The sequence below is a fragment of the Salmo salar genome, chromosome ssa24 (genome assembly GCF_905237065.1).
Source record: "Salmo salar chromosome ssa24, Ssal_v3.1, whole genome shotgun sequence".
Classification (NCBI taxonomy): domain Eukaryota; kingdom Metazoa; phylum Chordata; class Actinopteri; order Salmoniformes; family Salmonidae; genus Salmo; species Salmo salar.
In genome coordinates, this window is record NC_059465.1 from 11,293,397 (window position 1) to 11,319,977 (window position 26,581).

General features: G+C 44.6%; 2 protein-coding genes and 1 long non-coding RNA gene across 6 annotated transcripts in view; all 3 read right to left on the bottom strand.

The window, feature by feature from the left end:
- Positions 1–302: 302 nt before the first annotated feature.
- Positions 303–2,553, bottom strand: LOC106585099 (uncharacterized). The gene is made up of 3 exons (XR_001323909.2): positions 2,015–2,553; positions 1,846–1,881; positions 303–1,525 (listed from the first exon to the last, which is right to left on the bottom strand). It is a non-coding gene; the product is annotated as an uncharacterized lncRNA (long non-coding RNA).
- An 864-nt stretch (positions 2,554–3,417) lies between these two features.
- Positions 3,418–16,862, bottom strand: LOC106585098 (cell division cycle-associated protein 2). Of its 4 annotated transcripts, none has more exons than XM_014170931.2 (13): positions 16,639–16,862; positions 15,866–16,100; positions 15,504–15,634; positions 15,057–15,222; positions 14,591–14,790; positions 14,155–14,373; positions 12,190–12,307; positions 8,687–9,006; positions 8,359–8,410; positions 7,946–8,100; positions 7,612–7,689; positions 7,001–7,163; positions 3,418–4,883 (listed from the first exon to the last, which is right to left on the bottom strand). In XM_014170931.2, exons 2-13 carry the CDS (start codon positions 16,038–16,040, stop codon positions 3,766–3,768), a joined length of 2,895 nt encoding a protein of 964 aa, XP_014026406.2. In that variant the 5' UTR covers positions 16,041–16,100; positions 16,639–16,862; the 3' UTR covers positions 3,418–3,765. The 4 variants fall into 4 exon arrangements, with proteins under 4 accessions (XP_014026406.2, XP_014026404.2, XP_014026403.2 ...); XM_014170929.2 differs by having other exon boundaries at positions 16,458–16,855; XM_014170928.2 differs by lacking the exon at positions 16,639–16,862 and adding an exon at positions 16,458–16,627 and having other exon boundaries at positions 15,866–16,123.
- Positions 16,863–18,921: 2,059 nt separating this feature from the next.
- LOC106585097 (semaphorin-4C) overlaps positions 18,922–26,581 on the bottom strand; it is a 50,485-nt gene continuing 42,825 nt past the window's right edge. The window contains exons 12-16 of the mRNA XM_014170926.2: positions 25,484–25,599; positions 24,676–24,833; positions 24,265–24,356; positions 21,426–24,045; positions 18,922–20,482 (exon numbers count right to left, since the gene is read on the bottom strand). Of these exons, the coding sequence (XP_014026401.1) occupies positions 23,135–24,045; positions 24,265–24,356; positions 24,676–24,833; positions 25,484–25,599 (1,277 nt within the window). The 3' untranslated portion in view covers positions 18,922–20,482; positions 21,426–23,134. The remainder of the gene's footprint in view (positions 20,483–21,425; positions 24,046–24,264; positions 24,357–24,675; positions 24,834–25,483; positions 25,600–26,581) is intronic.

Consider the following 26,581-nt stretch of genomic DNA (forward strand, 5'->3'; position numbering starts at 1 on the left):
CTACAAACCTGACTCAGTTACACCAGCTCTGTCAGGAGGAATGGGCCAAAATTCACCCAACTTATTGTGGGAAGCATGTGGAAAGCTACCCGAAACATTTGAACCAAGTTAAACAATTTAAAGCAATGATACCAAATACTAATTGAGTGCATGTAAACTTTTGACCCACTGGGAATGTGATGAAAGAAATAAAAGCTGAAATAAATCATTCTCTCTACTATTATTCTGACATTTCACATTCTTAAAATAAAGTGGTGATCCTAACTGACCCAAAACAGGGAATTTTTACTAGGATTAAGTGTCAAAAAAGTGTGAAAACTGAGTTTAAATGTATTTGGCTAAAGTGTAAGTAAACTTCCGACTTCAACTGTAGGAGTGTTACTGCTACTGGCAATACTGTTCTTCAGTTTGTTTGTCCCTCACTCAGAGCATGTTGCATGTTAGTTGGCTTGTTATCATACCTCAAGTCACTTGTCAATCAAGTGACCAGAACAGCTCTATCCCACTTAACCTTCTATTCAAATTAGGCTTGTATTTATCTACTCATATTAGAACCCTGGGACAAGTCACCTGTCAAAGGAAAAGAGGTAGCAACCAGCTAACACCGCTACAGACATAGCAACTGGTCAGATCAGGAGAAAAACACTAATAGATTAGAGGCTGGGGCCCTTGGAGCCCTTGGTGCTGCAGTAGTCCATTCCACTCTTTGTTGCTCTCATCCTCCCGCTGTCCTTAGCTCTATAGGAAACCCATGCAGAGCTGAGGGAGAGTGACACCACAGAGCATGAATAATAGAGAGCTCAGATCCTCATCCTACAACACTAAGGTCCTGAGGAGCATATAGAAACCAAACTGTCATCCCCATTGACCTTCGAAGAGAAGGGATGTGTATAATGTATGTAACGTTACATAAATCAAGTGTGACCTTGTTATTAAGGAACGGTTTTCTTTTGTTGGAGTAGCTTTTTGCAGGACGTGTAAAAACAGATTTACTGTAAGATCTTGTAAATCACTCAAAGTATCAATGACCCCATCTGTGAATAAATGTCATTATTCCATGAACAGGAAGTAACATTTGCGTGATTTATCACTTGGTGTCACACTCACTTTATTTATCGGTAGGGCAGCCAGGCCTACACAGTATATCAAAACCGGAGATAGGTCACAAAGTGGAGCCACATGCATTCCCATTGCAACAGCTGGAAAGTGCAGTGTAACATATAGACCTCCTGCACACAGAGTGATGATTGAGAGAGGAAATGATGGAGGAAAGGTTCAAGACTACATTTTTGTAACTCTCCCTCTCCAGCTGTCAGCCCGTTCGCTATCCCATGGGGGGGGTTGCCACGGTGACAGGAGGCCACATCTTGGGGGCGTCGTTTTGGTCAAAGGACTCCATTGTTCTTGTGTTAAGCCGTCTTCTCTATGCCTGTCTGCCAGGCTCAGGGACAGGGGCTTCACACCCCGACACACACTGGCCCAATGAACCCATTAAGTAGTAGGAGGCGGCACGTTCAGACAAACACTGCAATTACAACACAAATCACCTTTATAGACAGCGAGGAGGAACGAAGGCAAAAACATTAGTCCAACTACAAGGACGGAACAAAGACAAATTGGTAAATGAATCAGATTCTATTAACGAGTTCATGTAAGAAAGACAAACTGAACAGAATGTATGTTGTAGTATTTCTTGTCTTTAAAAAAAAGAGACTATTCCACATAATAGTACAAGGGCACCATATCCAATGATGGGATTGAATATCAAGTGGTTGATTAGGTCTGATAAATTGTTTGATATGCGTATTGTCCAATTGCCTTCCCGAGATGGCAACATGTCCTCACCTGGCCAGTACGCTTATCAGCTCAACCATCCATCTTCTACAGAGAAAAAACAAGAGGGATCTTGAAATGAAATAAGACAAATCACTGCTTTACCCTTAGTTTACACTCTGTCCTGTATTGGATGCGTTAGGTATAGTCAGTTCCATCCTACTAAATTGTATTCTCTTACCATATTGTGAAAAGATAGATTTCGCCAAAGGTTTGATAATATATTAGTCCTATGATTGGTCTAGGTCTTGGGTTGTGTCTTTTTGTGCTGCTGTACCGTCTTTGGGCCTTAGTTCAGAGGGGAGAGTGACCTCTACTGGTCAACTACCAGCACCCAGAATGAAATGGCCTATCAAGGTACATGATCCTTGCAGATTGTTTTTATGGCATACATTAGTCCCCTGCCATTTGATTTATTTCTGCTTTTACCAGAACATGTATCCATATGTAGCGCAGGTTGTTTTTTCCTTTCCATTGGCTAAAACATCCACTTCACGTCTAGAAAATAGGGAGGAAGCATGGTTCAGCTCAGACTGTAATGGTCAAAAGAGCCAAGGAGAGACATCCTGCTCGAAAGGGAAATGTAGAACAGTATGACTTACTACAATGGTGACATATATGCACTCTGATTACCAGTAGATAATTGTGCTCCTCTCCGAGTATACATACATCTATCTATATATACACACATACATACACACACACAGTGGGGGAAAAAACTATTTGATTCCCTGCTGATTTTGTACGTTTGCCCACTGACAAAGAAATCAGTCTATAATTTTAATGGTAGGTTTATTTGAACAGTGAGAGACAGAATAACAACAAAGAAATCCAGAAAAACGCATGTCAAAAATGTTATAAAATGATTTACATTTTAATGAGGGAAATAAGTATTTCACCCCTCTGCAAAACATGACTTAGTACTTGGTGGTAAAACCCTTGTTGGCAATCAGGTCAGATGTTTCTTGTAGTTGGCCACCAGGTTTGCACACACCTCAGGAGGGATTTTGTCCCACTCCTCTTTGCAGATCTTCTCCAAGTCATTAAGGTTTCGAGGCTGACGTTTGGCAACTCGAACCTTGAGCTCCCTCCACAGATTTTCTATGGGATTAAGGTCTGGAGACTGGCTAGGCCACTCCAGACTGGCTAGGCCACTTCTTTGTAAGTGGGCAAACGTACAAAATCAACAGGGGATCAAATACGTTTTTCCCCCACTGTATGCATGCATGCATGTATGTATGTATATAGACAAGCTTGGTTCATGAAACCAGATACAGATCAGTACAGTCTGATCTATTGTACGAAATAACCATTATTGTTTTTACTAGAACATATAGTTGTCACAGGAGGCTGCTGAGGGGAGGACAGCTCATAAATGTCTTAACGGAGCAAATGGAATGGCATCAAACTCATGAAAACCATGTGTTTGATACCATTCCACCAATTACTTCCAGCCATTACCACGAGCCTGTCCTCCCAATTAAGTTGCCACCAACTTCCTATGATATACTGTACATTTTAAAGTTTAGGCATGTTTTTATCAATGTGTATTTCAAGAGAGGCCTGTACAATGTTCAGACGATGAATGGTTTGGAAAATACCCATTTTATTTAATGGATACAGGAGGTAAACATAAAAAAAAAAAAACTAAATAACTGCCAGACAGCTCAAGGACATTAAAGACCTTATTCTATTTAGACAAGTAGTTAACGACTAAAAACAAAAAAGGTTTATAAAACTCCCAACAAACAATTAACTCAGAGAACCACATCCCATTTAGCTTCTCTAACAGTGTCAAAAAGGCAGGTGTGCATCAAATGCTACCCTATTCACTATAATATGCACTACATAGTGAAGAGGGCGCCATTTCAGACACAGTCAGTGTCCAGTAGCCGACAGGCTACGAGCGGCTCAACGGTCCATGTGGTTCACTTACTCCAGGGGAGGGGGCAGTAGAGCCTGGATTGAGCTGCGGCGGCCCCTGGTCTTCCTGCGGATAGCCCTGATGGAGTCTGGGGAGGTTTGGGGCAGCCAGGCCAGGCCGGAGCCGCTGGCCTCAAGGGTGCTGCTCTGACTCTGGTTCCTCAGGCTACGGCGGACAGACCGATGCCCCCTGCCGGGAAGAGGCCGCAGCACATCATCGATGCTGAACTCTTCCTGTGCCCAGGGGGGAAGGAGGGAGTCTCGGAAGGAGGCCTGTTCTGTAATGCTACCCTGCTCCATCTCTGACCTGTGGCTGTCATTCTCCAACTCCTGTCCGCTCTCCTCCACTGCCTCTGGACCGTTTGACTGGGGTGCCTGCGCCTCCTCCCTCTCCTCTACGACTGATCTTGTGTATATAGAGCTCCTTCTACCCCTGGAGCGGCCCGGGCCCCGAGCTTCTCTCTGCTTGCCTTTGTTTGGTCTCGGTTCTACATGGCTCACTGCCTCCTGCTCTAATGAAGCCACTGTGGCGCTAATCTCGTGTGTAGGGGGGCAGGGTGTAGTGTCTACCCTAACTGGACTGTCACCACTCCTACCTGCATCTGGTAGTGTGCAAGTGCATTGATCTGTATCTACAGGGTCTGAAGTACACTGAGCATTAGGTTCACCCTCTCGGTCACCAGGTACAGTGTGCTTGGCTGGGCTGGACTCTGAAACCTCTGCCTGGTTTGTTTCTGTTGGGTCTTGCTCAGCATCAGTGTTCTCTACCTGCTCTTCACTGAGACAGTCATCAACAGGAACACTCACCTTCCTGCCTTTCCTTCTCCCTCCTCTAATAACACTCGGTTCTTTCTGCTCTTTGGTTCTGAAGGTATTTGTTGGACCTGACCGTCGTCTCCCGGCCCGTGCTGCTTTCCCAGTCCCAGAGCGGCCTGTGGTAAAGCCTACAGGGGCCTGGCGGGCTTCTGAAGGCCCAACAGAGGGCTCTGCAGCTGGGATGGGGTCTTCTGGTGAGACCCCACCGGCCGCGGGGCACAGGCGGCTTTGCCACAGGGCTGCAGCCATGACCACTCCAGTGATTGGGTCGCTGTTAATGTCATCTTCCAATAGGCTGGAGCCTCTTTTGGCTGTGGAGGGAGGACACACAGCATGGATTATTTAAGCAATAAGGCCCGAGGGTGTGGTATATGGCCAATACTCCACGGCTAAGGGCTGTTCTTGAGCACGACGCAACGCGGAGTGCCTGGATACAGCCCTTAGCCATGGTATATAGGCCATATACCACAAACCCCCAAGGTGCCTTATAGCTATTATAAACTGGTTACCAACGTAATTAGAGCAGTACAAATAAATGTTTTGTCATAACCATGGTATACAGTATGATATACCACAGCTTTCAGTCAATCGGCATTTAGGGCTTGAACCACCCAGTTTATAATACTACAGGTACTACTACAACAGACAGTTGAATGGCTGTACTTGGACATGCTCCGAGTCAGATTGAATGGCCTATGTGAGAATGTTTACACAGTAGCAGCATTCTATGATTGACTGTACTTAGTACTGTATTTCAAGTGTCAGTCAGTGAGAGTGGAGACTGCCTTGACTTGAGCTGTGCATCTTCAGCGTCTCCATGAGTGAGTGTGGGTATAGGTATTAGAGGTCGACTGATTAATTAGGGCCGATTTCAAGTTCTCATAATCGGTAATCGGCATTTTTTTGGACGCCGATTATATTGCACTCCACGAGGAGACTGCGTGGCAGGCTGACCACCTGTTACGCGAGTGCAGAAAGGAGCCACGGTAAGGTGCTAGCTAGCATTAAACTTATCTTATAAAAAACAATCATATAAAAAACAATCAATCTTAACATAATCACTAGTTAACTACACATGGTTGATGATATTACTAGTTTATCTAACGTGTCCTGCGTTGCATATAATCGATGCGGTGCCTGTTAATTTCTCATCGAGTCACAGCCTACTTCGACAAACGGGTGATTTAACAAGAACATTCGTGGGAAAAAAAGCACTGTCATTGCACCAACGTACCTAACCATGCCTTTCTTAAAATCAATACACAAGTATATATTTTTTTAAACCTGCATATTTAGTTAAAATAAATTCATGTTAGCAGGCAATATTAACTAGGGAAAATGTGTCACTTCTCTTGCAAGCAGAGTCAGGGTATATGCAGCAGTTTGGGCCGCCTGGCTCGTTGCGAACTGTGAATACTATTTCTTCCTAACAAAGACCATAATTAATTTGCCAGAATTTTACATAATTATGACATAACATTGAAGGTTGTGCAATGTAACAACAATATTTAGACTTATGGATGCCACCCGTTTGCTAAAATACAGAACGGTTCCGTATTTCAGTGAAAGAATAAATGTTTTGATTTCCAAATGATAGGTCATTAATATGGTCAAATCCAGAAACTAAGGCTCATATTTCTGTGTGTTTATTATATTATAATTAAGTATATGATTTGATAGAGCAGTCTGACTGAGCGGTGGTAGGCAGCAGCAGGCTCGTAAGCATTAATTCAAACAGCACTTTCCTGCGTTTGCCAGCAGCTCTTCGCTGTGCTTCAAGCACTGCGCTGTTTATGACTTCAAGCATATCAACAACTTAGGCTGGCAATACCTATAGTGTCTATAAGAAATCCAATAGTCAAAGGTATATGAAATACAAATCGTATAGAGAGAAATAGTCCTATAATTCCTATAATAACTACAACCTAAAACTTCTTACCTGGGAATATTGAAGACTCATGTTAAAAGGAACCACCAGCTTTCATATGTTCCCATGTTCTGAGCAAGGAACTTAAACGTTAGCTTTCTTACATGGCACATATTGCACTTTTACTTTCTTCTCCAACACTTTGTTTTTACATTATTTAAACCAAATTGAACATGTTTCATTATTTGAGACTAAATTGATTTATATAAATCAAATAAAAGTGTTCATTCAATATTGTTGTAATTGTCATTATTACAAAAAATATAGATACATATATAAATAAAAATCTGACGATTAATCGGTATCGGCTTCGCTCGGCCCTGCAATAATCGGTATCGGCGTTAAAATCATAATCGGTTGACCTCTAGTAGGTATACAGTGAAATCAGCAGAGTGGAAGCCTTGCTCTCACCAATCCAATCATATTTGATCAATGATTAGTTCAAGGAAGGAATGTTCCTTCCTGGGTAATCAAAACAGAGCCTAACAGCGGCGTGCTTACCTGTGTGTCTGCAGGTTTGGGGGTGTTGAGGGGTGGGGGAGCAGCTGAGGGAGGACAGGTTCTCCGTGATTGGGCTGAGGTTGGGGTTCTTGGATGCATAGGATCTCTTCCCGTACAGAGAGTGGTTTACCTCCTTCTTCCCAAAGCCACGCTTTGCTAAGTTCTGGAGAAACACAAACAAACTGAATACCCAAGCTGGTTTTCCCCAGCCTTACAACCATGCACCTCTTCTCGTTTAGGTTTTGATATTGTTTTACTGTCACCTCTGAGGGACACAGTTATTACATCAATCACAGTGGACTTCCTTCTTTGGCCCCTTGAAACGCTCATTCCTTTCATGTTCAGAACTAAAGTAAATCCCACAAGTACTCAAAACACCACCTTCTTCTAAATATAGTTTGGTTCTTGCTCAAAATTTGAATCACCTAAATCCCTTGAGCACGAGGAAGGCAGATTGACTGTGGCTAAATAAAAGGAAGTTAGAACGAGGCAAGTAGCTCGGTGTATGTAATACCTCCCTGAGGCTTAGCTCACTGTACTATCCACAGCCTCAGCGTGTAATATCATAAGTCGCTAGAGAAAGTAAAGTGATGAGCAGAGCCCAGACTGACCTTCATCCTCCCACAGGCAGACTTGGCAGCCGTACGCGTCGATCTCTTCTTCACAGGCTTACTTTCCTCCTCTGGTTGCTGAACGAGCAGAGAAAAATGAGGGATATGGAGAGAGAGAAAGAGGTAGAAATAGGTAGAGAGAGAACGGTGGCATTAGGATAGGATCCATTTCGTTATACCCTTTAAGATCTTCCATTGAGATTAACACTAAATCATCAGATGAAGATAGTTTTAATATTATGGTAACATTAGTCCAGAGATTATCTTCTCATTGGTGTGTAAGTGGAGGGAATGAGGATATCCTGTTCTGTGAATGAGTGGTGTGTTAACTGACCTTTCTCTTTCTGCTGCGAGAGCGTGCTGTGGCGTCTGGTTCTGGTTCACGGTCCGGGGCAGCGTCAGGCACCGGGGCAGCGTCAGGCACCGGGGCAGCGTCAGGCACCGGGGCAGCGTCAGGCACCGGGGCAGCGTCAGGCACCGAGGCAGAATCTACAGCAAACAGCTCAGTTTTAAACTCTCATTTGACACCACTGTAAAATCAATGACTTGAGGCTGAGGAGGAGAGGTGCTGTTACTTAAGGAGAGAGAGAGGGTGTGGGAAGATGAAATATAATCCGTCCGAAGTTCAAATCCAGAGGTTGAGTCTCCAGCTCTGCAAATATGTACAGCAAGTAACAATGTTACGTTGTACACAGAGCTTGACTAGAAATATAGCATCCTCTCAGCCATCACTGTTCAACAACCAACCTGCATTGTCCAAGGAACTGTCAACATCATCGTCCATTGAAGGGAAAGTGATCTGAGGGCATAGAGAATTACTGCATTATTTCCATGGTGACAAACAACTAACCCACATGCTGGATTACCAAGAATAACAATTCAATGATTGTCCGTTCTCATTAGGGAACACTGTAGCTAAATGTTTTGGCAAGGTAAAACAAGAGTTCCTTACTGGACGATCAGGTAGTCCCTTCCTGTTTCAGTACATTTTCTTCTGTTTGGTGCCTAATGAATACAACCCTTACTTCATAATTTTTGCAACAGGTAAATCACTCTGTTAGTGAGTGACTTGTACCTTTCCCTGAGTGTAAGCGCTCTTCTGTTCCCCACAGCAGGGCCCACTAGTGAGGAGTGGGGATGCTCCAGTCAGAGAGGGGCTGCTGAAGTCTGGCTGGGCCAGGTTTAAAGGGGTCCTCTGGGGGGTCTTCAGCAGCGACCTCAGCTGGGACACCCCGGCAGATGTTGGGACCCTGCCTGGGGTGCCCCCCTTCCGTAGAGGGGTGCTGGGGGGCAGCTTCTTGTCAAAGAGCTCGGGGGGCAGCAGGATCCCGAAACGCACCTGCTTCTTCCTCTTCACAGTTGAGGTAACGTTACCACCAGAGGAATCAGCTTCATCTAAAAGGAAAAATGGATATTTATCATAATTTGACCCTACTCAAAACGGCTCTATTCAAACAAGTGCTTCTCTTACAGAAAAATGTGGTTCCATTTCAGTAGGTCGTTCGGTATGACATGCAATCACATTCACCTGAACTAAAAACATGCCAATGAAATGCAGAGCCCACCCTCGGAAGCGCCGCCTTCCTGGCTATAACACCTGGGCTCGGATTCACTTCCTCAATTTAGCTCGACTGAAGGAGAATGTCACAATTTCCAAGCACACAAAGACTACTGGATTCAGCTCCAACTTAGGTGTCTGTCTGTGGAGAGAGTACTCATCCCCCTAGACGTTGCTAGTTTTGGGTCTTGGTGTTTGCTAAAAGCTAACTACTTTCTGCTCTGCTTGTGTAGCTCCAAGTCTTATAATATGCCATTTAGCAGACACTTTTATCCAAAGAAACTTAGTCATGAGTGCATTCATTTTCCATATGGGTGGTCCCGGGAATTGAAGCCACTATCCTGGCATTACAAACTCCATGTTCTACCAACTGAGCCAAATAGGACCATGCTTCCTATTTGGGTAGAAATGTGGAATGCTTCCTATTTGTGTTTGCTAAAAGCCTACCACTTTGGTTTTGAACTGCCAACCATGCTCTAGTCTAGGGCATATGGTTTTACAATGAAAATGAAAGATAGTCCTGTTTGCCCGGGGTGGAAACACGCTCAAGCAGGGCCAGCTTTAGGCATAAGCGACATAAGCAATCACTTCGAGCCAATGCCCCAAAACATTTGATAGTGCCTTCAGAAAGTATTTATACCCCTAGACTTATTACACACTGTTGGACAGATTTCAAGAAGGATTAAAATGAACAATTCTCACCCATCTACACACAAATACCCCATAATGACAAAGTGACTTATTAATTGAAAATGAAATAAAGAAATTTCTCATTTACATACATATACACACCCCTGAGTCAATACATGTTAGAATCACATTTGGCAGTGATTACAGCATTCTGGGTAAGTTTCTAAGAGTTTTGCACACGTAGATTATACAATAGATGCGCACACACACATCAGGCAAATTAGTCGTTCATCATTCCTCAAAAACCATTTAAGTCTTGCCATAGATTTCCAAGCATATTACAGTAAAAACTTACTTTGCCACTCAGGAACATTCACTGTCTTCTTGGTAAGAAACTGCAGTGTACTCAGTAATCTGTTGTATTGGATTTGCCCCAAACACAACACTTTGTAATCATGACAAAAAGGTAATTCCTTTGCCAGTTTTACTTTAGTGTCTTGTTGCAAACAGGATGCATGTTTTGGAATATTTGTATTCTGTACAGGCTTCCTTTTCACTCTGTCAATTATGTTAGTATTGTGGAGTAATTACAATGTTGTTGAGCCATCCTCAGTTTTATCCTATCACAGCCATTAAATTGTGTGACTGTTTAAAAGTCACCATTGGCCTCATGGTGAAATCCCTGAGCGGTTTCCTACCTCTCTGGCAAAGTGAGTTAGGAAGGACGCCTGTATCTTTGTAGTGACTGGGAGTATTGATACAGCATCCAAAGTGTAATAACTTCACCATACTCAAAAGGCACATTCAATGTCTGCTGCTTTATTTATTTTTACCCATCTACCAATAGGTGCCCTTCTTTGCAAGGCATTGGAAAACCTCCCTGATCTGTGTGGTTGAATCTGTTTGAAATCCACTGCTCAACTGAGAGACCGTACAGATAATTGTGTGGGGCAGTCATTCAAAACACTATTATTGCAGACAGAGTCCATGCAACTTATTATGGGGAGTTGTTCCTGAATTTATTTAGGCTTGCCATAACAAAAAGGGGTTGAGAAGGTATTTACACATGACATTTCAGCTTCTCATTTGTAATTAATTTGTACATAATTCCACTATGACATTATGGAGTATTGTGTGTAAGCGCTCTTCTGTTCCCCACAGCAGGGCCCACTAGTGAGGAGTGGGGATGCTCCAGTCAGAGAGGGGCTGCTGAAGTCTGGCTGGGCCAGGTTTAAAGGGGTCCTCTGGGGGGTCTTCAGCAGCGACCTCAGCTGGGACACCCCGGCAGATGTTGGGACCCTGCCTGGGGTGCCCCCCTTCCGTAGAGGGGTGCTGGGGGGCAGCTTCTTGTCAAAGAAGCTCGGGGGTTAATCTGCTAAATTGTAATTATTCGCTCCTATGGCCTATTTATTGCCTACCTCCTCATGCATTTTGCACACACTGTATATAGACTTTCTTTTTTCTCTCTACTGTGTCATTGACTTGTTTATCGTTTACTCCATGTGTGACTCTGTGTTGTTGTCTGTGTCACACTGCTTTGCTCCATCTTGGCCAGGTCGCAGTTGTAAATGAGAACTTGTTCTCAACTAGCTTACCTGGTTAAATAAAGGTGAAATAAAAAACAATATATATTTTTTTAAACTTTGAAGAAACTCAAATAGAAAATATATTTGGTTTGTTGAATATTTGGGGGGTTACTACATGATTCCATATGTGTTATTTCATAGTTTGTCTTCACTATTATTCTACAATGTAGAAAATAGTAAAGAAAGAAAAACCCTTGAATGAATAAATGTCCAAACTTTTGACTGGTACTGTATAAGGGTTATTTTATTTTCATGAGTGTATTCATCCATGAAATCGTCAGTTACACTAAGGCAGGGAATTGCTAGGGACCTCACGATATATTAGCACCATGATACATAGGAGCCGTTAAGATATGTATTACGAATATCACAATTCCAAAGTATTGTGATTTGAGACTGGGATTTTATTGCGATTCCATATCCCAAACATATTGCTTACCATATGTCTGCTGCAGAGGGACAAGAGAGCGTGAGAAAACTAGTTTAGATCAGTCATGGAAATAAAAGTGCTGAAAAACTAATTAGCTCTCTATTTAAAAAGATGGAGAACAAGCTATGAAGGAAAAATACTGGAGTTTTGGTGCAGGTACAGCCAAATACAGCCAGCCAGCCACACACACACACACACAGCGATAGCCAAAACAATATACCGGCAAAAATAATATACCGAAACGCAACCGTATCTAGCCCCCCAATCACTAGGTTACACGATTATATAATTGCCATGCCAGGCCTATCTGTACTATGCTAAGCTTGCACTAGGCTTCAAAGCACAGAGAGGAGAGCAGCATATAGTGTATTTACCTGTGGGGTTCATCTCCAGAAGAGATGGAATGGCAAACAGCGGGGACAGAGTTGTCCTGTCTGGTCCTGAATGCACAACCAGAGGTTGGCTGGGGCTGTGGACTTCAAAGGAGCACTCCTGTTGAGTGAGCGGGAACCAAACAGAATTTTTGAGAGCCAGACAGGAACATGGGGTGAGAATAGCAGTCGTGTGCTCTGCAGAGCTATGAGGACTTCACAGACAGAAGAGAGGAGGCTGGGGTGTTGGGTTGTGTCCCAAACGGCACTCTATATATACTGCTCAAAAAAATAAAGGGAACACTTAAACAACACATCCTAGATCTGAATGAAAGAAATAATCTTATTAAATACTTTTTTCTTTACATAGTTGAATGTGCTGAGAACAAAAATCACACAAAAATAATCAATGGAAATCCAATTGATCAACCCATGGAGGTCTGGATTTGGAGTCACACTCAAAATTAAAGTGGAAAACCACACTACAGGCTGATCCAACTTTGATGTAATGTCCTTAAAACAAGTCAAAATGAGGCTCAGTAGTGTGTGTGGCCTCCACGTGCCTATATGACCTCCCTACAACGCCTGGGCATGCTCCTGATGAGGTTGCGGATGGTCTCCCGAGGGATCTCCTCCCAGACCTGGACTAAAGCATCCGCCAACTCCTGGACAGTCTGTGGTGCAACGTGGCGTTGGTGGATGGAGCGAGACATGATGTCCCAGATGTGCTCAATTGGATTCAGGTCTGGGGAACGGACGGGCCAGTCCATAGCATCAATGCCTTCCTCTTGCAGGAACTGCTGTCACACTTCAGCCACGCGAGGTCTAGCATTGTCTTGCATTAGGAGGAACCCAGGGCCAACCGCACCAGCATATGGTCTCACAAGGGGTCTGAGGATCTCATCTCGGTACCTAATGGCAGTCAGGCTACCTCTGGCGAGCACATGGAGGGCTGTGCGGCCCCCCAAAGAAATGCCACCCCACACCATGACTGACCCACCGCTAAGCCGGTCATGCTGGAGGATGTTGCAGGCAGCAGAACATTCTCCACGGCGTCTCCAGACTCTGTCACGTCTGTCACGTGCTCAGTGTGAACCTGCTTTCATCTGTGAAGAGCACAGGGCGCCAGTGGCGAATTTGCCAATCTTGGTGTTCTCTGGCAAATGCCAAACGTCCTGCACAGTGTTGGGCTGTAAGCACAACCCCCACCTGTGGACGTCGGGCCCTCATACCACCCTCATGGAGTCTGTTTCTGACCGTTTGAGCAGACACATGCACATTTGTGGCCTGCTGGAGGTCATTTTGCAGGGCTCTGGCAGTGCTCCTCCTTGCACAAAGGCGGAGGTAGCGGTCCTGCTGCTGGGTTGTTGCCCTCCTACGGCCTCCTCCACGTCTCCTGATGTACTGGCCTGTCTCCTGGTAGCGCCTCCATGCTCTGGACACTACGCTGACAGACACAGCAAACCTTCATGTCACAGCTCGCATTGATGTGCCATCCTGGATGAGCTGCACTACCTGAGCCACTTGTGTGGGTTGTAGACTCCGTCTCATGCTACCACTAGAGTAAAAGCACCGCCAGCATTCAAAAGTGACCAAAACATCAGCCAGGAAGCATAGGAACTGAGAAGTGGTCTGTGGTCCCCACCTGCAGAACCACTCCTTTATTGGGGGTGTCTTGCTAATTGCCTATAATTTCCACCTGTTGTCTATTCCATTTGCACAACAGCATGTGAAATGTATTGTCAATCAGTGTTGCTTCCTAAGTGGACAGTTTGATTTCACAGAAGTGTGATTGACTTGGAGTTACATTGTGTTGTTTAAGTGTTACCTTTCATTTTTTGAGCAGTGTAGTTCACTACTTTTGACCAGGGACCGGGCCCTGGTCAAAAGTAGTACAATATATAAGGAATAAGGTGCCAGTTGGGACACATATTTGGTGTGTGTAGATAAAGCCTGGTGGTGTCTTACCTGGTCCTGCTCCTCCTTGGTGGGAGTACAAATCTGCTTTAGAGGAGAGGACTGGGGCTCACCCCGTGTGACCTGGGACACAGCATTAGTATGCAGGGCTGGTGGCAGGGACACACTAGCGCGTTCTAGCTCACCACAGAGCTCAGTGTCATTCTGGGGCTGTGCGCCGGGTGTTACAGTGAGAGCTGGATGATGGTCCTTGTTCTGGACAACGGCAACCTGGGGTAGGGGGTCATGGTGGGTTTAGTGGACGTTAGAACATTGTAGCCACAGTAGAATAGTTAATAGTAAAATACATTTTGTTTAAATAAATACTTTTCAATATTTCTTACAAACCAAAGTCGCAAAAAACATCAACAGATGCTGAATGGTTGGCCAAGTTATATTTGTCATTCAACAGACAGAGAAGTGCTTGGTGAGTGTGTGGTGAGGTTACCTCATTGTTTTGTTGCTGCTTCAGTATGGTGCCGGTGCGTTTGAGGACAGGAGTGTTGGCCTCGCCAATTTCCTCCACACCGTTCCCCTGCAGGACTGCTGTGCAGCGCCCCTTACTGGGTGGTGGAGTTAGAAAGGGAGGCTGGCTCACTGGGGTCTTGTTCTCCTTCCCACCACTGCCATCATCACAGCTCCACCCATCTGAGAGTTAAGACAACACCCATAAACAACCACAGCCCAGAATTGAAAACCCTTATAGAAGGCACTAAAAAGGGCAATCTGTAGTATCTGGATGTTTCTCCATTCCCTCAAAGTAGTATAACAAATATATCAAAACTTCAACATTTCTTTCAAATTCGAACTAGTTGAAAACTGAAATAGTATACTCAGACAAAGCACCAATTTCAGTTCATGTAATAATAACTGATTAATAAATGATTTAGCCTTTGTGACTGAAGCAGACTAACCAACAGACAGAAAATCTCTTGTGTTGATGCATCCCCCGGTGTGAGTGTCCCGTTGTGGCAACGTTTCATTCTCATTCTCCTCCACAGCCATTATGCTCTGGAATATAGCCATCTTCTGCTTTAGAGTAGAGGGGAATCTGGGAGAGAAGGATCTGGCTTGGGTAGGCTATGAAGAGAAAGACATGGTAAACACACCGTTTCTAATTCATTGTTTCTAATTCTTGGTTTCAAACCAAGCTGTTTGACCAATTACAGAGACATTGTAGCAAGAGAGACAGCTTATAGGCCTATGTCATAAATTGAATTGACTCTGGCTGGGAGCATTGCTAACTCCAACTCAGATTAACACAAGCAGTCCTAGAGCAACTTGTATCTGCAGTGCACTTCCTACAGTATTTTTATTGCACAATCTTTCAGAGTATGATCATGCATAAGCAAACATCTCACCTGTGTGGTTGTGGGGGGAGTTTTCATCCTCTGTTGGGCTATATAGCGGATAAGGGAGTTTGTCTCCGGTGAACCCCGTACCCCAACATTGGACCTCCGCTTAACCTTCAGCTGAGCCAGGCGAGATTTTTCTGGATAAAGACAATAGATGCAGCATTTATTGGGACATTCTTAGTTCAGAAAAACTAAGATTTCATTGCATCTCTTGACAAAGCACTGTGTAGACCTATAACATAACGTCACATTGCCATGGAAAATGTGTTTCCGGTTACAATAATGAGTCGATTAGATACAGGATAACGTCAGAGAGCAGTGGACCCAGTGGAATGATAAGCAGCTAACTTCTTCAATGTCTGAATTACCTTTGACGTTAGAAGATGGCGTGAAGCTCTGAGGGGAGATATCCAGTTGGGAGGGTGTGAGCTGGGATGATTCCAAAGGTGTTGTGATGTTGCTCAGAGGAGGACAAGAGGCCTCCTGTTCATTCAAGGTTTCAGTTCTCTCAACGTTGTCCATTTTCAGCTCTGAACTGGCCATGATCTAACTTACCTAACTACAACAGAAAGGATTCCAAGCGACTTCAGCGGGGTCTTTCACCTGAATTAGAGATCACCCAACTGCTGTTAACAGTTGATCAAATTGGATCAATAACGCATTCAAGGAAGCCAAGGCTGACAAAACAAGCAACGACTGATGATCACACACGAAAACAAGTGGTTTATTATGCGACAGGCATTTGTGGCTTACACGTTATTGAAACTATGCATGAAACAAACACATTAAAAACAGCTTACAAAGCCACTTACAACTTTTATAAACAAACTGAAGTTAGCTACAAATTCGCATTTAACTGTTTGATACGTTACAAACTGGCTAACGTTAGCTTGTTGACCAGTTAACGTCGTTAGCTAACACTAGATAGAGTTAACACTCACTTAATCGACAGCATCTTACCTTAATAAGAATGTGTTTTTTTTTTTTTAGAAACGCTACAATATCCACCCTTATGAATCCAACTAGACTTAGCAAAACATACCAGCTAAATGACTACAAAAAAAACAACCGTTTTCCAACTAGCTAACATGCTTGCTAGCTAGTCCATAAAAGTGTAATTTTCAAATTTCGCACCACTCACAGTAGCTGTGGCACGGAGATCCTTCCGCGACCCAAACAAATGTTGGTTAACGTTAAAATGTCCAACGAAGTCATTACATGTACGTTAAACAAACTCAAAACCAAATTCAAAAACATTTTCGTTAAAACTTATCAAAATATGGATATAAATCGATAGTTATGGCCATTTGGGCACTATTTCGTATGTCTACAAAACGATCTCATTTCATACGAACTGGCCAATACATGTGAAAGCACATGTCACGTGTCTCTAGAACATCCAATGAATCACATCTGTTTTAGTGCTCCAAAATGAGTTCCTACGCTAGCAAAGAGGAAGAGGCTAACATAACATTATTTTCCATTTAAATTATCTTTGTAGATAATATTTTTCCTTGCGCATTGGTGTAGGAACAGCTCATCCATTCCCAAGTTTCGCAACTTCTTCCCAAAAACAAATCAAAGCTCTTCTTTGTGTTAAAACTTTGTCTCAATTTGCCTATACATTTGGTAAGATTAATTGGACCCTCTGGTAGTAGTCCGTCAGTCTGCCTTTGGGATATTCTGGTAGGCCCCTACTCGGTCTCTGCTGCTGCTACTCATACAAATACAGTTTTTTCCCCCGTTGACAATTAACCTGATAATTGCCAACATCCAATCTGTCAGACAGACAGGTTGCAGTCACCTCACAAGCATCTTTATGTACCTCCAAACAGTGAGGGGAGAGTTTGTGTGCCTAAGCTCTTAGAAAAAAAAGATGCTATCAAGAACCTAAAATTGTTCTTTGGTTGTCCCCATGGAGCCCTTTTTTTCCTAAGTGTAGCTTTGTAGTATTAGTCTGAATGCAAGACCAAGGATGTTGATGCAGGTTGAAGAAAATGTCTTCAGTAAAAAACAATGTAGGCTTACTGTGTCATTCCTCTCATTACTATCTGTCCCCAGTGGTGGAAAAAGTACCCAACGGTCATACTTGAGTAAAAGTAAAGATACCTTAATAGAAAATGACTCAAGTAAAAGTAAAAGTCACCCAGTAAAATTCTACTTGAGTAAAAGTCTAAAAGTATCTGGTTTAAAATGTACTTCAGTATCAAAACTAAATGTAATTGCTAAAATATACTTAAGTATCGAAGGTAAAAGTATAAATAATTTCATATTCCTTATATTAAGCAAACCAGACGGCACTATTTTCTTGTTTTGAAAATTTAAGGAAAGCCAGGGGCACACTCCAACATTCATATATCCTTTACAAACAAATCATGTGTTTAGTGACGTCAGATCAGAAGCAGTAGGGATGACCAGGGATGTTCGGTTGCTGCGTGAATTTGATTATTTTCCTGTCCTGCTAAGCATTCAAAATGTAAGTCTTTTTGGGTGTCAAGAAAAATGTATGGAGTAAATATACATGTCAATATGATGAGATGACATAGCCATGGTTGGTGACCTATAAAGAGAGGATTAAAGCAGTTCTCTGACCCAGCTGTGTACACCGTGACGTCACACTCCCACCCCTCCCTCCCTCCCCACAGCTGGGTCTGTCTGTCTGGCACACTGAGAGCATGTGGCCTCGCTAGCACCAGGCATACAGGCAAGCAGCAGGCACAACGTGAACAGGGAAGAGGAGACTGAATGAGCACTAGACATGGTAATGCAGGCCTTGAAACAGGAGAAAGAATAGGCCTAATACAATAGATTAATAGGCCATATGTCGGGCCTAATAAAATAGAATCAGGACTAATAGAATGTAGCCTTGGCTCCCAGGCTTCGCTCAAGGTGATGTTCAAGTCTGTGACAGAGGCTAAGTAAAATATTATAGTAATAAACTTGGGACTAATATCAGGCCTAATGTAATCTCTTTTTTTTTTAAAGGACTCCAAAAGGACAGGGCCAGTCATCCTCCTTTGAGATGTTACAAATTGTCTCTCCTTCTTTATGAAGACCTTATAACATCATTATAATTCCCCTGTGCGATAAAGAATCTTTAATGAGGTATCTTGCTTGAGTTCTTACATAATATGTTTGTGATGTTTGTGATGTTTGTTTCCTGTTAATTATATTTTACCACTGGTAAAGCTCTTCCCATAGCTACTTGTTTCAATTAGTGAGAGTATACAACTACATCCTTTGCACATTCTGCCACTAATGCACTGAATGCTCAGGCTGCAATCGCACTAATGAGTTGAAGCACACTCCGATTTTCATTTGCAGCATGTACCCTTGATTGTTGGATAACAGAGATGTTTATGCTTACACCCATACTCTTGGTTTGATTATATCCATTTGCATGAACCACCAGCAGACACATACACACTTTGGGTAGATCTCTACTTTTATTCATGTATATATACACATATAAAAAATAAGGACATATGTACAATGATAATAAATATCGACATGTTTGTACAAGCGAAATAAGTTACTTAACATCCTTTAAAAAACAAACAAAAGATTGTGAACGAACAGGTAGAGGAACCTTTGCAACTTAAAGCCAAAAAGGAAGAAATTAATAATAATGATAATATAACAATAATAATATTGAATAACAGCAGAATCAAAAGCCTTGAGAAGACTGTGGAAGGCATTGTTTTTGACAGGTATATTGTAATAACTAGCCTATCTATATCCAGAATTGTTACACACAGGCAAATATTTATTTTGGTAGCTTTAGCATTTTATTTAACCTTTATTTAACTAGGCAAGTCAGTTAAGAACAAACTCTTATTTTCAATGACAGCCTAGGAACAGTGGGTTAACTGCCTTGTTCAGGGGCAGAACGACAGATTTGTACCTTGTCGGCTCGGGGATTCGATCTTGCAACCTTTCGGGTTACTAGTCCAACGCTCTAACCACTGGGCTACCTGCCTCCCCAACATCCCTTAGTCTAACATCCCTTTTGTGAGTTTGATGGAGAACTTTCCTTTAAGACAGTTTCATGACTTATCAGACATAATGTCCATTGGTAGACAAATCAGATAAATATCTATACCAATCTTAACAGCTCCAGTAGCTGTTGATGCATAATAGATGGTTAAGTGTCTGAACCAGTGCTTGGTAACATATTAAAACTTACATATTTTCAAATTAAAGGCATCTATAAATATTTAAGATTTAGTATCAAACCTTAGATCATCAAATTATGAGTTATCATTTGGTTTTAAGGAGGTTGCTGTGCTTGGTTGGTTCTATGACGTTCAAAGTTTTGGTGATTTGTTTACCTTTTCATGAGCTAGGGAATCAGGGATATGCTTCAGTAGATTACTACTGACATGTAAACAGGATGTTGACCAGCCACAAACATTTTGCCTTCTGAAAAAAATGAAGCTCTAAATAAAATATGCAGGAAAGTTCTAGACATGAGAGTTCTTTGAAGTGAAGTTGGACGGACTGTTGAAACTTAAATATCAAAGTATCAAATTATATTAAATAATAATGTTGAGAAAAAAAAGCAACTGCAGTCTACTTTGGCTTATCCGAAGGTGAAGAGGCACGGCAAAAGAAAACGTGTTAAGAAGATGTATTCATGAAGAAGTCCTTAACAACTCTAACCATTTATTCATTTTTTTCTAGAGAACATCAGTGTAGGCAAAAGTTTGAAACATGATACACTTCTTTTACAATGATGAGCATGTTATCGGAGATGTGTACAGTACATTTGCAGAGAAGGTCATGCAACACTAGGATGAACTAACCACTGATGGCCAAGTAAGTAAGTACCTCTTCAACTCAGGGATCGTTGCAATATTCTACATCCCCTTCAGCTGTCTCTAGTCTACATTGTGGAGAGAAAGAAAGAAACGTCGTCACCCTCTTGTTCCTTTCTTTGTCTTGTGTCGTTCTCTGGTCCCTGCAGATGTGTCACACAGCCAGCCCTGGAAGACAAAGCACAGGAAGGGGAAAACGAACATGTTAGAGAGGGCACACATAGTGATAATTGTATATGCAAGGCCACTTCCATGAGAGTAGAGATGATGCAGCGTAATAAAACAACTATGTTTAATCTCAAAGGCTGTAAAACTCTTGATTGTGACACTTATTTCTCCGGCTCGGTCTTTGCGTCTCTTGAGCTAGTTCCAGAATTGTTCACGCCAAGCCATAACAGTGACATAGGAGTCGGCATGACAGCACAAACAGATCTTGGGCCTGGCTAGAATCTTTGTGTGTCTGCAGGCTTTTAGAGAGAGAGAGAGAGAGAGAGAGAGAGAGAGAGAGAGAGAGAGAGAGAGAGAGAGAGAGAGAGAGAGAGAGAGAGAGAGAGAGAGAGAGAGAGAGAGAGAGAGGGAAGAGAGAGGGAAGAGAGAGAAAGAGAGAGAGAGAGAGAGAGAAAGAGAGAGAGGGAAGAGAGAGAGAGAGAGGGAAGAGAGAAAGAGAGAGAGAGAGAGAGAGAGAGAGGAAGAGAGAGAGAGAGAGAGAGAGAGAAGGAGAGAGAGAGAGAAAGAGAGAGAGGGAAGCGAGAGAGAGAGAGGGAAGAGAGAGAAAGAGAGAGAGAGAGAGAGAGAGAGCGAGAGAGTGAGAGAGAAGGAAAAGAGAGAGAGAGAGAGAGAGAGAGAGAGGGAAGAGAGAGAGAGAGAGAGAGAGGGAAGAGAGAAAGAGAGAGAGAGAGGAAGAGAGAGAGAGAGAGAGAGAGAGAAGGAGAGAGAGAGAGAGAGAAAGAGAGAGAGGGAAGCGAGAGAGAGAGAGGGAAGAGAGAGAAAGAGAGAGAGAGAGAGAGAGAGAGAGAGAGAGAGCGAGAGAGTGAGAGAGAAGGAAAAGAGAGAGAGAGAGAGAGAGAGAGAGAAGGAAGAGAGAGAGAGAGAGAGAGAGAGAGAGCCATACCTCTGATTGATGTGCCTCTGATTGCTCTCTGGAGCTGTTGGTTTGTCACAGGCCATTCATCTGTCTTCCATCTGTTGTCTGCTTGTCCCTCCAACAGCACAGGGTAGTGTGTGTTTACAGTTGAGTGTCCATCCTTCTCTCTGTGTTCAGGCTTTCCACAGTGGTGCCAGGTCATTCTCTGGACGTCATTAGGTAGGTGGGTGGGGTTTAGGGAAATAAGTGGTTAAAGGGCGTGTCCAGGTACAGTGCTGCTCCGTCCCCTCCAGGACACACTAGTACATCCACCACGTTTGGCATTCAGGGCGGTGCAGGGAGGGAGGTCCTTTTGGCAGTTCAACTCGCCAGCACCCCCGCCCAGACACAAACATACTATGTAAAGCACTTGTTGAGACATCCACTGCAGTCGCAACAGTTTAGTGAGAGTTGACCTACATTCCCCCATGCCATCCCTGCTACATTACTGAAAACAATGCCTTTGTCTCATCTGAAATTCAGAATAATAAGCGAGTGTGCTATTGTAGGTTCTGTTGTGGGATTATGTCAAACAGACATGTCCATAACCATATCCCAAGGAAGTGTATAAGCATCAGAATGGGTTTAAATTCCCATCAACCACTTGTGTAAATGTGTAGTGTAGTTACTGTCAAAGTAGTGCTAAAATATATTTACTAGTGTGGAGGTTATTTGGGTAGATATCTACTTTGTGCAGGGATATGAGAAGTTTGTACGCGCTTCCATCACATTCTCATTCACAGAGAGGCGCTTTAAAGCCATTGGTCTCTATTTGTCGCTTCCGTAGTCCGTAAGACATAGAAAAAGAACACATAGAAATGTCTTAATTTAAATTGTCACAATATATCAATGTGGCAGGGGTTGAAGACTTTCTCAGAGGAAAGACTGACAACGTGAAAAAAAGTACAAATTGAGCCGAGAAAGTCTAATTATGAGTTTGTCCTTCATGTAACCCCCCCCATGTCTTTCAAACAAAACTCACTTTATTTTCTCTCTTTATCCCACTCTTTCCTTCCCAGGTATTACCCCCTGAGAGGGGAACGTGATTGTCGTCATGCTTTTGGGATTCATTTGCCTTTTATGTGACTCTCTCACTCTCTTTGCTCACAAATACAAAATCGACTTTCTTACTCCCATGTTAAGTGCAGCAAGCGAAAAAGTCCTCAACAGAACAGAAAAAAGGCAAGCCAGCTCCTCCATCTTTCAGTCAGTCAACTCGTGCTGCTTGCTTTATTGGTTTAGCCCTGAAGCTACAACCTTGTCATGAGTTGTTGGTCGTCTCTTATCCTGAAGGAGTTCTCTCCATTTGTTTGAGGTGTAGGCTCTCTGAGTTCAATTGTCTTTAAATACCGAATTTACACAGCTTGGGTTTTGCACAGTGAAAGCAAGTGAAACTGGTGAAGAAGGTAAAGTGTGACAGTCAGTGTGGCGTATGGAACACAATAACAGGAGAGGATGCTGAGGAACGGGTCGGTGTGTGTCACATCACATGCTGTGTGCAAAAGAAACATCTACCACCAGTCACAGAGTCAGCCAAACGAGCACTGGCGGAAAAAAGAGAGAGAGCATGGAGCGAGAGTGGAGTCGAGAGAGAGAGAGGCGTCCTCTAAAGGAGGGAGGTAGGTTAGTTGCCGTTCGTTGTCTATTTTTTCTTTTTTTTTCTTCATTACAACGGGCGTGGAGAAAGACGACTGCTGCTACACAGACGACTCTTCAGGGTTGGCGTCAGGCAGCACGCTCCTCTGCTGCAGGGTCCGACGCAGCTCCTCCTTGAAGGGGCTGGAATAGTCGTTCCCGCCCCCGCTTAGCCCCAGCCCCAGCCCTCCTCCACCAGAACCACCCCCGCTAACCCTATCCTCCCCAGCCGAGCTCAGGTTGAGGCGGATGTAGCCGTTGCTGCCGGAGCCCCTGATGTTGGTGAGGCTGAGCCGGCTGGGGGAGTGGATGGGCTGGCCGGGGATGGCGCTGGGAGACGCCGTGGGGGCGTGGTGGTGAGACTGGCTGCTGGGGCACAGGGCGTGGCCGGGAACGATCTTCAGCGAGCCGTCTGAGTAGTAGTAGTTGGCGCCCGTCTCCCAGAAGCGGTCCTCGTCGCTGGGCATCTTGCTGGGCACGAAGGTAGGTGGCTCCTTGGGCAGGGTGATGGGGTAGACTAAGGTGCTTTCCAGGGGCTTCATCTCCGTTCCTTTACCTATGGCCAGCTTCAGACGCCTCCTTAGATACAGCGCTGCCACCAGTAGTAGTAGACAAGCGGCCCCCAGGGTAATAACCAGCACCCAGAACAGACCCATGCTGCCGTCAGGGGCCCGGGCTGCCATGACCACAGGAGAACTGGCCACCACCGACACCTGGTAGCGCTCCGTCTGAAACTTGACCCCCTGCTCCTCGGAGTAGCACACGTAGCGTCCTGCGTGCACCGGCATCACGTTGGGGACCACCAGAGCCTTCAGGGCCTGGTCGAAGCGTGGCCCCCCGGTCTCCTCATCTCCTAGCTGCAGCTCCCGGTCGTTGAGGAGCCAGGAGGGCTGGGCCAGGTTGGACACCAGCTGGCAGGGCAGCACCATGTCTGATTCCACCACTACTGTCACATTCCTCAGTCGAGAGTTGTCTGGGAGAGAGAGAGGGTATGTGTTGGCCAAGATGTTTAATTCCTGAACTCAATTCATCTCAATTCAGTTCAATTCACTTAGTCCAACTCAACTGAATTAAACTTGATTCAATTACTAAATTCTAAGCTCAAATCCATTCAATAACTATCAAAAAACTACAACTGTAGTGACCAGTTATTGCCACAAGGGGCCACCAGTCCAGTTTCTCTCCTACTCACCAGGGCTGGGGATGGCCACAGGCTTGTCAAACTTGGCTTTGCCCCTGCTGAATCTCTCCAGCATCAGATCCTGGGATAGGGAGGAGGTAGACCTGTGGAACAGAGAGCACAGAGAACAGGCATTAATAACATGTTTTTCTGCTACTGGCCTCCACTTTCTGCTACTGGCCTCCACTTTCTGCTACTGGCCTCCACTTTCTGCTACTGGCCTCCACTTTCTGCTACTGGCCTCCACTTTCTGCTACTGGTCTCCACTTTCTGCTACTGGCCTCCACTGAGCTGCTGCTAGCACAGGTGGACCCAGCCCACTGAGCAGGGGCAGAGCAGAGGAGGGGCCAAGTAGAAGAGGGGGAGGCAGAACCACTGAGCAGGGGCAGAGGGGGAGTGGAGGGGAGAGGCAGGCATGCTCACCCGCGGTGGAGGTCGATGCGGACACAGGCGCGACCCTCACTGTCCCAGGCACAGTAGGGGTCCCGGGACAGAAGGCAGTCTGGCTGCGACTGATAGCGGCTGCAGTTAGCCAAGGGAAGCTGGAGCACTTCTGAACGTGAGCCAATGTACAAGTACTTCTGCAGACATAGGCAGACAGAGACGGAGGGAGAGAGAGAGGGGGTTGAGAGAGAGACAAGAGGGGAAAAAGAGAGAGGGAGGAGATAGAGATAGTTGAGGAGGATGGGAGAAACAGAAAAAGAACAAGTCAGACAGAGGGCAGCGGAGATAATGGGATAATCACTCTCAATTACAATAACATTTTGTTTTCCCTCCCCTCTTCTTTCTCTGTTTGGCTAGAGAGCAAAGCTTGTTATGAAATAGCTGGCCAGGAAAAGCCTGGTTTAATTAGATAAGGATCAGCATGTGAGTGTAATGCCAGTGAAACAGAGTGGTGACACTCAGACATGTGAGGGCATAATGGTGATGAGTAGGGCCCGGAGTCTTTCCTAGTTCCGTCACATGATCAGGGAATACTCCTGGTCCAGTGATGGTCTATGTGTAAGTAAACTCAGAACGGCCCATGGGGCAGGGCCCAACCTCCTGTTTCTGTAGTGTGAGGCAGCTTGATATACAAGTACAACTTGATGGTCTATGTGTAGAGCTGGGGAAAACTCCTGACCCTAGTGATGGTCCATGATGGTGTAGGGCCAGGGAAAACTCCTGAGCCTAGTTAAATGGACCATATGTACGGATGGGGAAATCCCCTGGCCTTAGCGTTGAGTGTTACCTTGGTGTGAGAGATGGTCAGGCTATCCACTGGCTGGGGAGAATCAAACAACTGTATCTCTTCAATCACATGGGCCTCCGAGCCGAGGATCACTACCCTCTGCAACCAGCCGTCCGCTAGAGGAGGAGAGGAGAGAAAAGAGAGTAGGAGAGATGAGGAGGGAAAAGAGAAGAGGGGATAAAGAGGAAAGCAGAAAAAAAGGTAGGTAGGATGAGAAGAGAGGTATATCATTTCAGAATGTTGTACTGTAGTTTACTCTTTGGGTAATATTGGGAGCAAGGTTACATCCCCTGCATTGAAAGGCAATTGAGCTGCTGCTGCCGGCGGTGTGACCTTGTGTGTCTGTCTGGGTGTATGGCGCTTTTATGAGCAGAGATCTGCTGTGTGTGCTGAACCTGGCCTGCCTCCTGCCCTCACCACAGTGGGACTGTCATGGATAATGTGAGGGACTGACCCTGGACCCTACGGGAGCCTGGCACAGAGCAGAGCAGAGCAACACACACACACACACACACACACACACACACACACACACACACACACACACACACACACACACACACACACACACACACACACACACACACACACACACACACACACACACACACGTAAATGCTGTATCACGCATGACGTATCATGCTCCTCTCTCGCTGTGTCGAGAGCATTTCGGCTAATCCCCCAATCCCATCCTCCGTTTCTAACAGTCCTCGCCAGACTTGTTCTCTCCGCATCAGCTGTCATCCTGCTGCAGTTAATAGCTAATCAAGCCCGCAGCCCAATTGGCAGTGTGTACGTGTGCCAAGGGCCCCGTTGAGTTTGTGCTGTGAAGCAAGACAGCAGGGGGCCTGCCAAGCTACTGAGCCCATCGTCAGTCTGACAGTCATGGGCCTCCAACACACCGCAGGCACAGTCAGGGATTCACTCTACACGGCACTGCAGTGAGTGGAATTCTAAGTAGTAGGCTACTTAATTGGAAGTAGCTACTGCAGTTGGATGTACTGTATGTTGTTTATGAAAGTCATTGTCTCCCGACAGGCAGTGTCCTTCCTAGGCCACATGCAGTCTTCAACAGTCTTCAACAGTCTTCAACCGGGC